Here is a 14,431-nt window from a genome sequence, read left to right as displayed (position 1 = left end):
AGTGGTTGTACTTGAGATGACTGAGTGAGGGACAGGCAGTGCACCCGAGTTCGTCACCTCCTGCCTTCCTGCCTGCCTGCCCCTGCAGGACCCATCAGTAAAGGGGAAGTACTCGCTGTGGAAGCAGTGCTTTCCAGAAGGGTGTCCAGCCACCGTTGTCCCCCAGGAAGGCCTCTGTTATCTGGTGTCAAGAGCATTGGGGGTGCTGGTTGTGTACTCTTCCAGCCACTGACGTGGCCACTCAGATTGCCTCTTTATGACGCATTTATCAGAGATAAAATATATAAAACAAAGGAATCATAACTAGTGCTTTGTTAGTTCATGTCACCCTAACGCAGCGGTTCTCAACCTGTGGGTCGCGACCCCTTTGGCGGTCGAACGACCCTTTCGCAGGGGTCGCCTAAGACCATCCTGCATATCAGATATTTACATGACGATTCATAACAGTAGCAACGTTACAGTTATGAAGTAGCAACGAAAATAATTTTATGGCTGGGTCACAACATGAGGAACTGTATTTAAAGGGCCAGAAGGTTGAGAACCACTGCCCTACAGGTTCCTACAGGGCACCCAGCTGAGCATTAGAGGAGGACACTGTGCCTCATTGCGCCAGGTCACTAGTGTTTACTGTGCTTCCTCTTATAACCATTCCCCGCACTGTCCAAAAACCCACCTGTGAGTATCACATTCCACTCAAGGAGCCTTTCTTCAACATCCCCATCATTTGCTAAAGTAAATGTATCTATAATTGGCTTCAAGACCCTCCAAGTAAGGCTTCTCCCCTCCGTCAACTTTATCTCCCAGCTCCCTACCCCTAGAATTTCCCTAAATGCAACCTGCAATGTCCCTGCCTCTTTGCTTTTGTTTCATGATGTTCCCTCTGCCTGGAATGTTTTTCTTACACATCTGCACCTGTTGATTTTTTAAAAGTACTTTATTATAGAAAATTGTAAGCAGATATGAAAATAAAGAGAATTACATAATAGATCCAAGGTACCAACTTGACTGATTATCAACCCAAGGCCAGTCTTGTTTTCTGTGTTACCTACCCACTCCTCCTCCTTATCCAGATGATTTTTAAACAAATCCAGATATCATAGCATGTTTTTATCTGTAAACACTTTAATATGAAACTCTTAAAATAGGTAGCTCTTCTTTTAATTCTCAACATATACCCTCAAAATTAACAATATCTAAATAAATTATAGGAACTTATTTATTAGTGTCATCAGCTATCCACCAGCAATGTCATTTCCTCAATGTCTTAAGATAGAAATGTATAAGGATATATGTATAAATCTAGAGACATTTCTATATAAGTATGTATGTATATGTGTTTGTGTGTACATATATATGAATGTATATGTATGTACATGTACAAACCTATATCCATATGAAAAATCTCAGTTCATTTGTTTGAATTAGATTAAAAAAAGATATATATATCTTTATATACACATACATATATATATAATTACTGTGTCTTCTACATCTATTTAACCTATAGACTCTTTCTCTCTCTCACTTTGTTTCTTAATCACAATGTCTGGGTTATTTTTTCTGTAGAGTTCTCCACATTCTGGAATTTACTTGGTTGCATACACCAATGATGTCACTTGACATGTTCCTCTTTCCTGTGAATTTCCTATAATTGATAGTTATATAAAATATTTGATTAAAATAACGTTGTATTTTGTTTTGTTTGCTTTGGCAGGAAGATTTCATGGGTGATGGCATGAATTTCCATCAGAAGGCATAATACAATGTCCATGGTCTTTCTTTTTGTCATACTAGTAGGCATTGAAAACCACCTGTCCTATGTAACGTCTCTCTGGTCATTTTGATTGTAGTTTATATTCATTTAGATTCCACAGGAAAACCGCATTTGAATAATATTCCTTCAGTTCTTTCATATCAGCTTACATATAGCCTTGAAGATCATTTTGACTAGATATAAAAACTTGACTCACACTTTAATGCCTTGGGTCTATTCAGTACTTTACTTTACTGGCTTGTTATAAAGCTTTTTTGTTTACAAGTCTGATAACAATCTGATTTTCTTACCCTTTTAGTGACACAGGTTTTTTGGGGTCCCCCAACCCCAAATAACCAAAGTGGGGTGTTTTTGTTTTTATGTTTGTTTGTTTTTCTTTAAAGTTTAGCAGATTTACTATAATTGATATTTTGGTTGGTCATACTGAGTCGGTTTTTCCAGGTAATTATGGTACCCTTTCACCATGAATATCCAGGAAGCTTTATAGAAATCATCATTTTAGTACTTGTTCTTATCCATTAGTTATTTTCTTCTCTAAGTTCTCCTTTTATGTGCATATTGTGCTTTCTTTGTCTTTATTCTATATTTATCACTTTTTCAAAATATTTTAGCACACTAAATGCATACATATTTAGTGTTAGAATTTGATTAGTTTTGGTAAATGCATATGTCTACATAACTTCAGTTCTCCCAAGATAAAGAATATCTGCATCACCTCGGAAAATTCCCTCTTCCTCTTCCCTCAAAATAGTCCTTCTCACCTGAGTCAGTATTTTGATGGCTTTCACATCACAACACTTTTGTCTACTCTAGAATTTCAAATGAATTTAAGTATTCATTTTTAAAAATGTAAGGCAGCTTTCTATTTTCCATGTCCTACTTATTTTAAGGTATGATCCACTGTGTTTTTTCACTCTTCTGTCCTTCCTGGTCTAGCCTTGATTTCTGAAATTACTTTCTCTTTTATTTCTAATTCCTGAATTCTGTTCACATCTTTTTCTATTCACAAATTACATTGCTTCTGATTCTTTCCCGATTCTGATTTGTGTTGTTCCCTCCCAGTTTTTACATTTTTTTCAATTCCTGTTAGCTCATTTTGAAATACTAGATTTCAGTTTCATGTTGGCATGTCTTCGCGATACGTTCACGTTTAACTACTATTACAATGTTTTAATATTGCTTATTTTCATTGATTCAATTTTTAATATTAGGAACTCACCTTATTATTTCCAGGAAGCACCTAGCATAGTGCCTCGCAATAATAAGCTATTGATAAATACACATTTTATTGAACTGAAACCTAGCCTATTGGAACAATATGAGATTTTCACCACCCTGTAGTGAAAGCGATATCTTAATTCCATAAAACCTTAAGACTTGTGCCTAGGACCTACCAATCACAGAGCTGCAAGGACCTTAATGCTCTTGCTCAACTACTGTATTAATAATTCCATTTTCACCCAGTGTGGGGCGTGCAGGAGGCAGCCAATCAGTGATTCTCTCTCATCATTGATGTTTCTCTCTCTCTCGCTCTCCCTTCCTCCCTGAAATCAATAAAAACATATTTTAAAAAAATTCCACTTTCATAAAGAACTTTCCCAAGATCATATAGACACATAGTAGCAAAACTAAGGCTAAGTCCCTGGTGTCCTGACTCTCAATGTAGTGCCATATATAGTATATTGACAGTCTCAAAGCAAAGAAAAATGTGTTTCTGTGCGATATAGAATGTGTGCAGATGTTACATACCTACTTTCTGTCCTTTTGTTTTCTCCCATGCATAGTCAGTTACTGATAGAGACCCTGGAAATATGTATTTATCAATAGCTTATTATTGCAGGGCACCTGTCCCATTTTCACCCAAACTTGTGGGCAGGAGGGTTCCTTGAGCAAGAACACGAGAAGAAGAAGTAATGAGGGATCACGCTCAGGGACAAGGGGGCCCCTTTTCACCTCTCCTCTCCCCACTGCCAGCACTGGGAAAACATCAGGCGGAGTGTGATTGGCTGGCGATGCACTCAGTCAGCTTCCTCTGCCAGACTCACAGGAACAGACGCCAAAGCCACACCCCGAGGATGGGATCAGGAGCTGAGCTGTGATTGCAGCCTAGAAAGCGTTTTGTCAACACAAGGCAGCATCCTAGACATAGCAGAGCTGTTCAAGCAGAAATAAAGGACCAAGTGAGAGGGTTTCCTCATCACAGCCACTGGTTCTGAGTATCAAGGGCTGAGAGGAAAAATACAAAATAAACGAAGTGTTATTTGTCATATCGTATAACCAATATTATATGATGATATATCTGTTGTGAAGAGCCTTAGAAGAACAACAGTCACTGGGTACGGCCCCGGAGGGCAATGGTGAGGGGGCTGGTAGATCACCCAGCCGGTGGCAGCATTGGGGGCATGCTCTCTCCACTATATCTCTGAACTGCTAAGCTGGGGCTTGAAGAAAAGCTTATGAGGGAGGAGTGCATAGAAGGAAACATAGAAGAATTGGGTTAAGAGGAATTATGCAGTTGAAGTCTATATACGACAAGCCAGTGTGTGTTAAAAGAGATACTGAAGCATGATGCAGGGACGAAAATAAAATCCCACTACTTCCAACCCCTTTCTTTCAGATGTAATCATAATTTATAATACTCAAAGCTGGAAAACCTCACTTTAAGAAGAAAATATTTATTTAAGAATGCAATTGCTTGATATGTTTACTTAATACTTTAAAAATAATGTAAATAATCTATTGTAAATTCGAGTCAACTTGTCCAACAGGCCAAACTTGCTCTTTCCACCCTAGCGTGGTCCCCTTCAACTGTAACGTGAAGACAAATCGCTTGTTCTCATGTTAAAATGCAGGTTCTGATTCAGTAGTTCCAGGGGGTGCTCAGGATTCTGCATTTCTAACAAGCTTCCAGGGGGTGCTGATGCTGCCAGTTCTCACTGGGCACTTTGGGCAGCGAACTATAGAGAGACCTAAGCTGTGCCTGCCTCTCACATCTGGGGCTTGGGCAGCGCAAGGAGATCACTAAGTAGGGATTATGGGTATCACAAAAGACGATACTGTTTATGTCAGCACTTTCACAGAGTGCCTGCTGCATAATGGGCACTAGAGAGGGGAAAGGTAGCACTGGTTCTTTGGTTTATGGAGCTCCTGGGCAGGAGCAGGGGCTGGAGGAGGAGGCTGACAGTAGTAGATGCCGTGTTGGCAGAAAAGGATGCAACAGGAACTGTAAGAGAAACATGGCACAGAAAAGGAAGAGGTTCGTCTGGCTGAGCAAGAGCAGGCGGTTTCATTGAGGAGGTGAGATTTGAACCGCGTATCCTTTGTAAGATGCTTACAGTGGATCTGGGTGGAAGGAGCTAAGTCTGAGAATGAACCGACTTCAAGTAAATTATTCTAGTCTTGATAGTACATCCTGCAGATCACAAGCCAGATGAGGGGCCCGGCATTGAGATCAACCCAGTGGCTTCTCTGTGGAAGGAGGAAGATTAACAAAGTTAAGAAAATAGAGAAGCCACTGGGTTGATCTCAATGCTGGGCCCCTCATCTGGTTGTAGTGTTTGGACCAGACATACCCCAATAAGCACATGATGCCAGCTTGGAAGATGATCAAGCACAGAGGTGATGCTCAAACACATGGTGTGCCTTGCTTGTTGCAGATGCTCACGATATCTTGTTCAGATACTTAAATTTGAGCAAACTACTCTGTGCTGTGTGAGCAGAGGTGGAAGTATGTTTCTGACCTCTCTTCAGTTTGACACAGTATAACACTAATAATAGGACCGATCTCTCAGTGCATAAACTGTAGTTCAACTGGTCATTTGTCAACTCTACTAAAATATTATTTCCCAGTTAGTCACCAAGGTGTCCTCTCTATCTCTTCTCCTTTAGACAGTCTGAAATGGTAACTTCCGATAACTACCACCAAGTAAAACAGTTATAATGTGAGAAAGTGCTTGAATCTCATAGAAAGCCAGAGCACCCTAAGCCCACAAGACAGAATATTTTCCTGAATATTAGTTAACTTGCAAAGATGAAAAACCCGAGGAAATTCATTCTTTAGCTCCAAAAATCTCAAGCTTGTCTTCTTCTTCTTTTTTTTTTTTTTTTTTTTTAACATTTGAAATCCTAGAAAGAAACACAATCTAGGGAGAAACAATTTGGAGGACTTCTTAATTATGTCCCTAATATATAGATATTTTTCTAAGTTGAGCACCATTAAGGCAAAGAAATTTCTTGGCTGATTCCTGGGACTATGCTGGAAGGCCGGTAGGCAGGTGTGTTGAGCTAATTCTAATACCTACCTCAGAATATACATGTATTTCCTCAGTTGGGGAATTTTGTCCATCTACAATACAATGGTATGATCTTGTCATTTATTTTCTAATCTGTGTGGGATGTTATCTAAACCCTTTCTTTTTTGGGTGTGTGTTGCTTGCTGGAATGAGTAGCCATGGACCTGGAAGAGTCCAGCTCTATTACAGATGTACAGCCTTGTTCTCCTGAGGACCAGTCTGATGCTAATGAGATTGGGTTTACCTGTGAGATTCGGGATGAGTGCTGCCCATCACAGGTTTCTCTAGAGCTGCAGTGATTCCAATTTCTGCAGAGTCCTTTTTAGAAACAGGCTTTATAGAGATGCAGATAATCAGTTTCTGCTTTACTCTGGCTGGCTGCTCTCATAAAGCCTTTTTAAAATTGGTGGATTAGATGCCCTCGCCCATGTAGCTTGGTTGGTTGGGCCTTGTCCAGTGGACTGTAAAGTTTCTGGTTCGATTCTCAGTCAGGGCACATGCCTGGGTTCAGGACTCAATCCCTAGTAGGTGGTGTGCAGGAGACAGCTGGGGGCATGCAAGAGGCTGCTAATCAATGCTTCGCTCTCACATCAGTGTTTTTCTCTCCCTCTCCCTTTCTCTCTCTCTAAAAAAAAGCCAATTAAAAAATCTTAAAAATATAAAACTGGCAGAGTTGGTAGGGCTGGACTCTCATCTCCCTCTCCTAGCCATGGTGCGTACTGGCTGACTGGTATACCTGAGAGAACAAGGGTCTGGGTGATGAGCTCTTTTTCAGGTGTGATTTTCTTGTCTCATCTCTGTTTTCTTCTCCTCCAGGAGAAATGGGTTCCATGAGGCCAGTGTGACCCTGAAGCCCAGCCCTGCAGCCACAGCCCGACACCCAGCTGGGCAGGCAGAGCACCATGGATGGCATCATTGAACAGAAGAACATGCTGAAGCACAGTAAGATCAACGATGCTGGCAAGAGGAATGGCTTAATTAACACCAGGAACTTCATGGCTGAGAGCAGAGATGGCCTGGTGTCCGTTTACCCAGCACCCCAGTACCAGAACTGCCGGCTGCTGGGCAGTGCAGCAGCAGCCACCCTGGACAGCGGCAGGAGTGAGCCGGTCCAGCAGCTGCTGGACCCCAACACCCTGCAGCAGTCGGTGGAGTCCCACTACCACCCTAACATCATCCTCTACTCCGAGGGCATGCTGCGCTCCTGGGGGGATGGCATGGCTGCCGACTGCTGCGAGACCACCTTCATTGAGGACCGGTCACCCACCAGAGAGAGTCTGGAGTACCCCGATGGGAAGTTCATTGACCTCTCAGCTGATGACATCAAAATCCACACCCTCTCCTATGATGTGGAGGAGGAAGAGGAATTTCAGGATCTGGAGGTCAGATGGGAATGGGATGTGGTGATTTGGTGGGAATCCACGAGAGCCTGGCAAAAATTAGGGAATGAAACTAGTGTGATAAAATGCAGAGAAACTGAAACATTTTGGGTGCCCCTTAAACTTTCTAGTGTTTGCGGAAGATGGGAGGAGTGGAGAGAGACGAAATGACTAAGACCAGTGAGGGCTTCAGCAGGAATTCTCATCAGAAATGCCCTCAGGTAGTAGCTGTGGCGATGGGCCTACAGGTGGACTTAAAGGTTGGCAGCACCAGCAGGCCACTTGGGGACTCCCGCTAACACCCCACCCCCAGGAAAGAGGGGTCATTGGCAAAGTGAACAAGGTGAGAGGGACATGTGGTGCTAGGGCGGCAAAAGGCTAGAAATGCGTGTGTGGTGACAATTTGGGAAGTATTTTTGCTGCCACACGTGCATGGTTTCCTTAATTTGGCATGCCAACGTTTCTACTGAAGGCTCATTGGTAGAGCTAAAACCTGCTGGAAGGAGTAGTAGAATTGGTAGCCTTAAGAGAAGGGAAGTTAAATTATCGCAAGAGTCACTTTTTCATTAGACTGGAGAGCAGGTCAGGGTGGTCGGATTACATTCTTAGAAACATGCACATTGGCGTGGTGTAACATGCACAGCAACCTCCGGTTTAGCTTGTCCCTTCTCCTTCGATGAAGCGCCCCAAGTGGGAGGTTCTCTTGTTCCCAGATCTGAACAAAAGCCATGCATTTGCCAATGAAGAGGCAGAAGCCCCAGCTTAAGGAAGGAATTTCACTGCCTTGAAGATGGAGGACATTCCTCCAGGACATGAGTGGCAGAGAAAGAAGAGCCAGATTTTCTGGTGGAGGCTGGAGAGAGCAAGAAAGAGGAGGTTTGGAGTAGAATCAGACCCACACCCATGGGGCCCGAACTAGGTAGAAGTCCAATGAAATAATGAGGGATTGATGGGTCAATAAGACCAGAATGATCAGGACTGGAGGTAAAAAAAGCAGTTGGAGAGAGATGTTCATTTTTTATTGCGGTGACATTGGTTAAAAAATCATACAGGTTTCAAGTACACAGTTCTATAATGCATCATCTGTATATTGTATTGTGTGTTTACCCCCCCAGTCAAGTTCCTTCCATCACTATTTACACCCCCTTTACTTTCTCCTACCTCCCCTCACTGCCCTTTCCCTCTGGCAATCACCATACTGTTCTCTGCATCCGTGAGTCTGTCTTAACTTTGTTTGTTAGTTTACTTTGTACATTTGATTCCACATATAAATGAAAAAATCTTGGATATTTCTCGTAACAATATTTTTTTCTGACATATGACCTCCAGCAAGGGAAACAAATGAAAAAATAAGCAAATGGGACTACATCAAACTAAAAAGTTTTTGAACAGCAAAGGAAACCATCAACAAAATGAAAGAGAAATAAATTGTATGGGAGAACATATTTGCCAATGACACATTAATTTCCAAAATATATAAAGAACTTACACAACTCAACACCAGGAAAACAAACAATCTAATTTAAAAATGGGCAAAGGACCAGAATAGACACTTCTCCAAAAATGACAGACAGGTGGCCAATAGACAAAATGTTCAAGGCCACTAATCATCAGAGAAATGCAAATTAAAACTACAATGAGCCCTGGCTGGTTTGGCTCAGTGGTTAGAGTGTTGGACTGTGGCCTGAAGGGTCACAGGTTTGATTCCTGGTCAAGGGAACATACCTCAGTTGCAGGCTCCATCCCCGGCCAGGGTTAGGGCGAATGCAGGAGGCAACCAATTGATGTGTCTCTCTCACTTTGATGTTTCTCTGTCTCTCTCTCTCTCTCCCCCTCCTCTCTCTCTCCTTCATTCTCTCTAAAAATCAATGGAAAAATATCCTCAGGTAAGAATTAAAAAAAACACACCACACACACAATGAGCTATCACCTCAAGCTTGTCAGTATGGCTATCATCAGTAAATTAACAAACAACAAGTGCTGCTGAGGATGTAGAGAAAGGGCAACCCTCATGCACTATTGATGAGAATGCAGATTCGTGCAGCCACTGTGGAAAACAGTAGGAGAGACCTAAAATAATTAGAAATGGAACTGCTTTATGACTTAGCAATTCCACTTCTGGGAATATATCCCAAAAACCCAAAACCCTAATTCAAAAGACTACATGTACTGCATGTTCATTTCAGTGTTATTTACAATAGTCAAGGTTTGGAAGCAGCCCAAGTGCCCATCAGTAGATGAGTAGATAAAAACGCTGTGGTCTAGTTACACAATGGAATGCTACTCAGCCTCAAAAACGAAGGACATCTTACCTTCTGGGACAGTATAGAACAACCATGGGCAAACTACGGCCTGTGGGCCGGATCCAGCCCATTTGAAATGAATAAAACTATTGAAAAAAAAGACCGTACCCTTTTATGTAATGATGTTTACTTTGAATTTATATTAGTTCACACAAACACTCCATCCATGCTTTTGTTCCAGCCCTCCGGTCCAGTTTAAGAACCCATTGTGGCTCTTGAGTCAAAAAGTTTGCCCACCCCTGGTATAGAAGGACCCAGAACCTATTATGCTAAGTGAAATAAGCCAGTCAGAGAGAGAGAGAGAAAGAGAAAAAGAGAAAAAGAGAGAGAGATGTTTTAGAAGAGAAATTCAGAAATGGAAAAATAAAAAGTGATGTAGCAATCCCTATGCATGGAGCTGAAAACCAATTGACAGGCTGTGGAGAGAGGTTCGAGTGGGAAAGTCTATACAAGGAGACCTTCAGGCAGTTGATGGCACCTGTTAAGGGGAAGAGAAGGGTGTGAGCCCTGGCAATGCTAGAGTTTTGAGAAAGTTGGGAGAGGGCTTTGGCTTCCATTCAAAAGCCTCTGTGAAGTGTCCACTCTGTTAAGGTCTGAGGTGTTTTGCTGAAAGCAGAAGTAGAAATGCTGCTTACCTGCATACAGTTTAGGAAGCAGATACAAAAATGCAATGTCACCATAACAGAGAGTTGTAATGGACTTCCCAGTCTGCCCTGAGAGCATCTAAGGGAGGGGATGGGGCTCCTGCACTGCACCTTGAGGAGGAGAACCAGACTGTTGGCCAAGAAGGACTGTGGGGAGGTGGTGGGAGAATTTCAGTCCAAGGAGACCTGTGAGCAGATAAAGCATGGAGGCATCCAACCTAGATCTGCAGGGACCACTAACTAGTTAGAATCGAAAAAAACCTGTGGATCATGGTGAGGTCTTGGAGACAGGATCTAAGGCAGTGGTTCTCAACCTTCCTAATGCCGCGACCCTTTAATACAGTTCCTCATGTTGTGGTGACCCCCAACCATAAAATTATTTTCGTTGCTACTTCATAACTGTAATGTTGCTACTGTTATGAATCGTAATGCAAATATCTGATATGCAGGATGTATTTTCATTGTTACAAATTGAACATAATTAAAGCATAGTGATTAATCACAAAAAACAATATGTAATTATATATGTGTTTTCCGATGGTCTTAGGCGACCCCTGTGAAAGGGTTGTTCGACCCCCAAAGGGGTCGCGACCCACAGGTTGAGAACCGCTGATCTAAAAGAAGTAGGGTCCCATCACTGAGGGCTTACCAGCCCGCTAAGGGAGGCTGGATTTTAGGTGAGTAACTACAAGACAGGAAGGATGGACAAGTAATAGTGATGAGAAAGAGCCCTATGGAGAGGTGGGGTGTGGGAAGAGAGCCCAGGCCCATCTATAGCTTTAGGCCTGTTCAGGGTACTGCTGTGCTGCACCACACGGGCCAGGCTGCTGGACACCCTGATGGCTACTGAAAACCACTGAGGGGTTTCAGGCAGCAGAACCACGGTCAGATCCATATTTTTGGAAGCTGTTCTGGCTGCAGAGTGGGACACGTGTGTAGGGGAGATGGAGGTGAGACAGGAGGGAGGCACAGAGCCTGTTGGGGGCCTATTGTCAGAGATGGTGAAAGAGAGAATCCGGACAGCATTAAACTGAATATCTTAAGAGTGAAATAGGCCATTGTTTGGAGATGATGGGGAGGAAGGAGTTAGGCCTCTTTCTTCTTTTTTTAAAAAAAAAATGAATTTATTGGGTTGACATTGGTTCACAAAACCATACAGGTTTCAAGTGTACAACTCAATGAAACATTATCTGCACACTGCATCATGTGCCTATCACCCCAAGCGAAGTCTCTCTCCATCCCTTCTCCCCCGCTTTTGTCCACCTCCACCTAGCCCCCCAGCCCTTTCCCTCTGGCTATCACCGCACCGTTGTCTGTGTCTGTGTGTTACTTATGAAGGTGCAGGCATTAGCCAAAAAACATATATCCACAGACCTCTCTTGTACATAGATGTTTCCAGTCCCCTAAGTGGTCAAGCTGGCCAACAAAGGATTTTTAGTTTTAGTAAGAGTTTCTGGAAAATCAGCTTCAATATATAATATCCACCAGCAGTTAAAAGTTTGGAATAGTTATTAGATTGAAAATGTAAAAGAAATTCCTGAATGTCTCCATCATTCTTTTCTCACTTGTTATACCCATATGTTTCATATCCATATCCTTGAATAGGTACAGTAGGCTAAGGTCAGTGGAGATGAACAGGTTATTAGCATATCCTTTTTTTTTTTTTTTTTTTTTGCCATGATGCTCAAAGTGTTTCCATTTGAAGCACAATGGAAAAGAGAAGGAAAAAATGTATGCAATGCTTAATCCTCAAAGGAAAAAATTCAAGTTAAAGTGTGAGCTTTTCCTTCTAAAATGACATGTGTCAAATAATGTTAGACATATAAAAATGTTGCAAGAACAGTGCAAAGAGCTCCTATATATTTACTTGTCACCTACTTTTCTCCAGTCTCAATAGTTTATCATATATGCTTTTTCTTCCCATCAATATACATGTTTTTCTGAGCTATTTGCAAGTAAGTTACAGACATGAAATTCCTTTTCCCTAAAGGAATCATGCGTTTTCTAAAAACAAGATCAATTATAAAAGTGAGGAAATTAAAATTGTTTAATGCTATCACCTAATGGGCATACTTTATTCAAATTTTAAAAAATTATTTCAATATAGTTTTTATAGCAGAAGAAAAAAATATGCCCAGGATCCCATATTGCATTTTATTTTCATGCCCCTTTAGTCTTCTATAGTTTGCAACTTTCTCTGTATCTTCTCTGTATTTCACAACCTTGACACTTTTGCAGAATGCAGGTCAGTTATTTTACAGACAGCTTTCAATTTAGTTTTGTCTGATGGTTCCTTTGATTGGATTCAGGTGACTGCATTTTTGGCAGGACCAACACGTAGGTGGTGCAATGCCCTTGCTGGTACCTTCAGGAGGCCCTTGGTGTCAATGTGCCCCATTCCTCCTGGTGGTAATTTTATCACTTGTTGAAGTTTCTCACTGGCCAAGTGATGGTGTCTCTTTGCAATTAGTAAGTATTTTTTGGAAAGGTACTTGTAGGGAGAACACATCATGTGTTCCATTAGCCGTTCACCTACTATTTTTACCATTCTTCATCAAATTTCTAACTCTATAGTTCCTTCTATATGTATTAGTTGGCATTCCATTACAAGGAAGAGTTATTCCTCCCCATATTTATTGTTTTATCTATTTATTACTCTGCTTCAGGCTGGCCATTGATTCTTACTTTACTCAGTGGGCTGCTGTCACAATGTGTATTGCATATTTATTCTGTTACTCACTTTGTTTTACTGGAAAGGAAAGGCCCCTTCAAGTTGGCTTCTGTGCCTCTTTGCGGTAGCTCATCATTCTTTAATCAGCTGTGATCATCATTTCCTGCTACGGCAAGCTGCTCCAAATGTATCTTGTCTGTTGCCATCCCCAGCCCCGAAATCAGCCATTGCTCCAAAGAGCCCAGGCTCGTTTTGTTGAAGAAATTGCACTCAGAAACCAACATATGACTACTGAGTCTCCTCATTGCTACTTGGGACAGGTGGCGGTGTCATTGTATCTCAGCCCTCTCAGCAGACTGAGCTGGTAATATACATAAACATATCTACATAACAGTATGCATTTACATGCACATATATTTTATATTATTTATAGATAGATAGATAGATAGATAGATAGATAGATAGATAAAAACTGATACCCTCAATTCCAATTTAATCAGTGCACATTCTTTGAAAGAGTAAGAAAATAAAACTCATAGACACAGACAACAGTAGGGTGATAGGATGATTACAAGAGGGAAAGGGAGGTTTAGGGATGTAGAAGAGAGTAAAGGGAGGATAAATGGTGACGAAAGAGAGTTGACTTTGGTGAACACACAATACAATATATAGATGATGTGTTATAGAATTATACTCTTGAAGCCTATATACATTCATTAACCAATATCACCCCAATAAATTCAATAAAAATGGCAAATTGTAAATAAATAAATGTACAATATTAGCTTCAGGTGTACAACACAATGATTAGACATTTATACTCCTTATGGAGTAATTACCACACTGAGTCTAGTAACCACCTGGCATGTATGTAGTTATTATGATATCATTGACTCTGATGTACTTCACATCCCTGACTATTTTTATAACTGGTAGTTTGTACTTCCTAATCTCAGCATTATGGGCCATAGGAACTGGATTGCATTCATTCTGGAAAATGCAAGACACTGGTATTGTATTTTATTTCCCTTTGAGTTAACTTTATTTTTCCCCCCATCTTTAGAAAATTTTATATTTAAGCTCTTAATCAGATTAGTATCTTCTAAAAATATCTCCTTCCTCAAGGAATGTAAACTCATTTAGGGACTATTGTACCAGATACTACCAGGAGGCAAAAAAAAAAAAAAAAGTTTACTTCTAAGTGATGTATTAACTCCCATATTTTCAAACTTTTTTTCTTTTTTAGTTGTAAGACGTTTGCTTTACAAAAGTTCTCCTGGGAACCAAACACGCAAAAGGGGAAGAGGTGAAGCTGTTTGGAACTTCGGGCTATAGATCTCATCCCCCCTTCACAGAGGCCCCAGGCCC

At 41.3% G+C, this 14,431-nt stretch overlaps 1 protein-coding gene across 7 annotated transcripts in view; it reads left to right on the top strand.

Annotated features, from left to right (window-relative positions):
• Positions 1-14,431, top strand: part of SYNDIG1 (synapse differentiation inducing 1) — a 123,866-nt gene that overhangs the window by 49,359 nt on the left and 60,076 nt on the right. For all 7 annotated transcript variants that reach the window (XM_081097803.1, XM_081097809.1, XM_081097804.1 and 4 more), the window contains one exon: positions 6,883-7,448. In XM_081097803.1, coding sequence (XP_080953929.1) covers positions 6,969-7,448 — 480 coding nt within the window. In that variant the 5' untranslated portion in view covers positions 6,883-6,968. The remainder of the gene's footprint in view (positions 1-6,882; positions 7,449-14,431) is intronic.

This window comes from Myotis nattereri (genome assembly GCF_964212035.1).
Source record: "Myotis nattereri genome assembly, chromosome: 8".
NCBI classification, from domain to species: domain Eukaryota; kingdom Metazoa; phylum Chordata; class Mammalia; order Chiroptera; family Vespertilionidae; genus Myotis; species Myotis nattereri.
The sequence above is the reverse complement of the archived record's forward strand: the minus strand, read 5'-3'. Positions and strand labels throughout refer to the sequence as shown.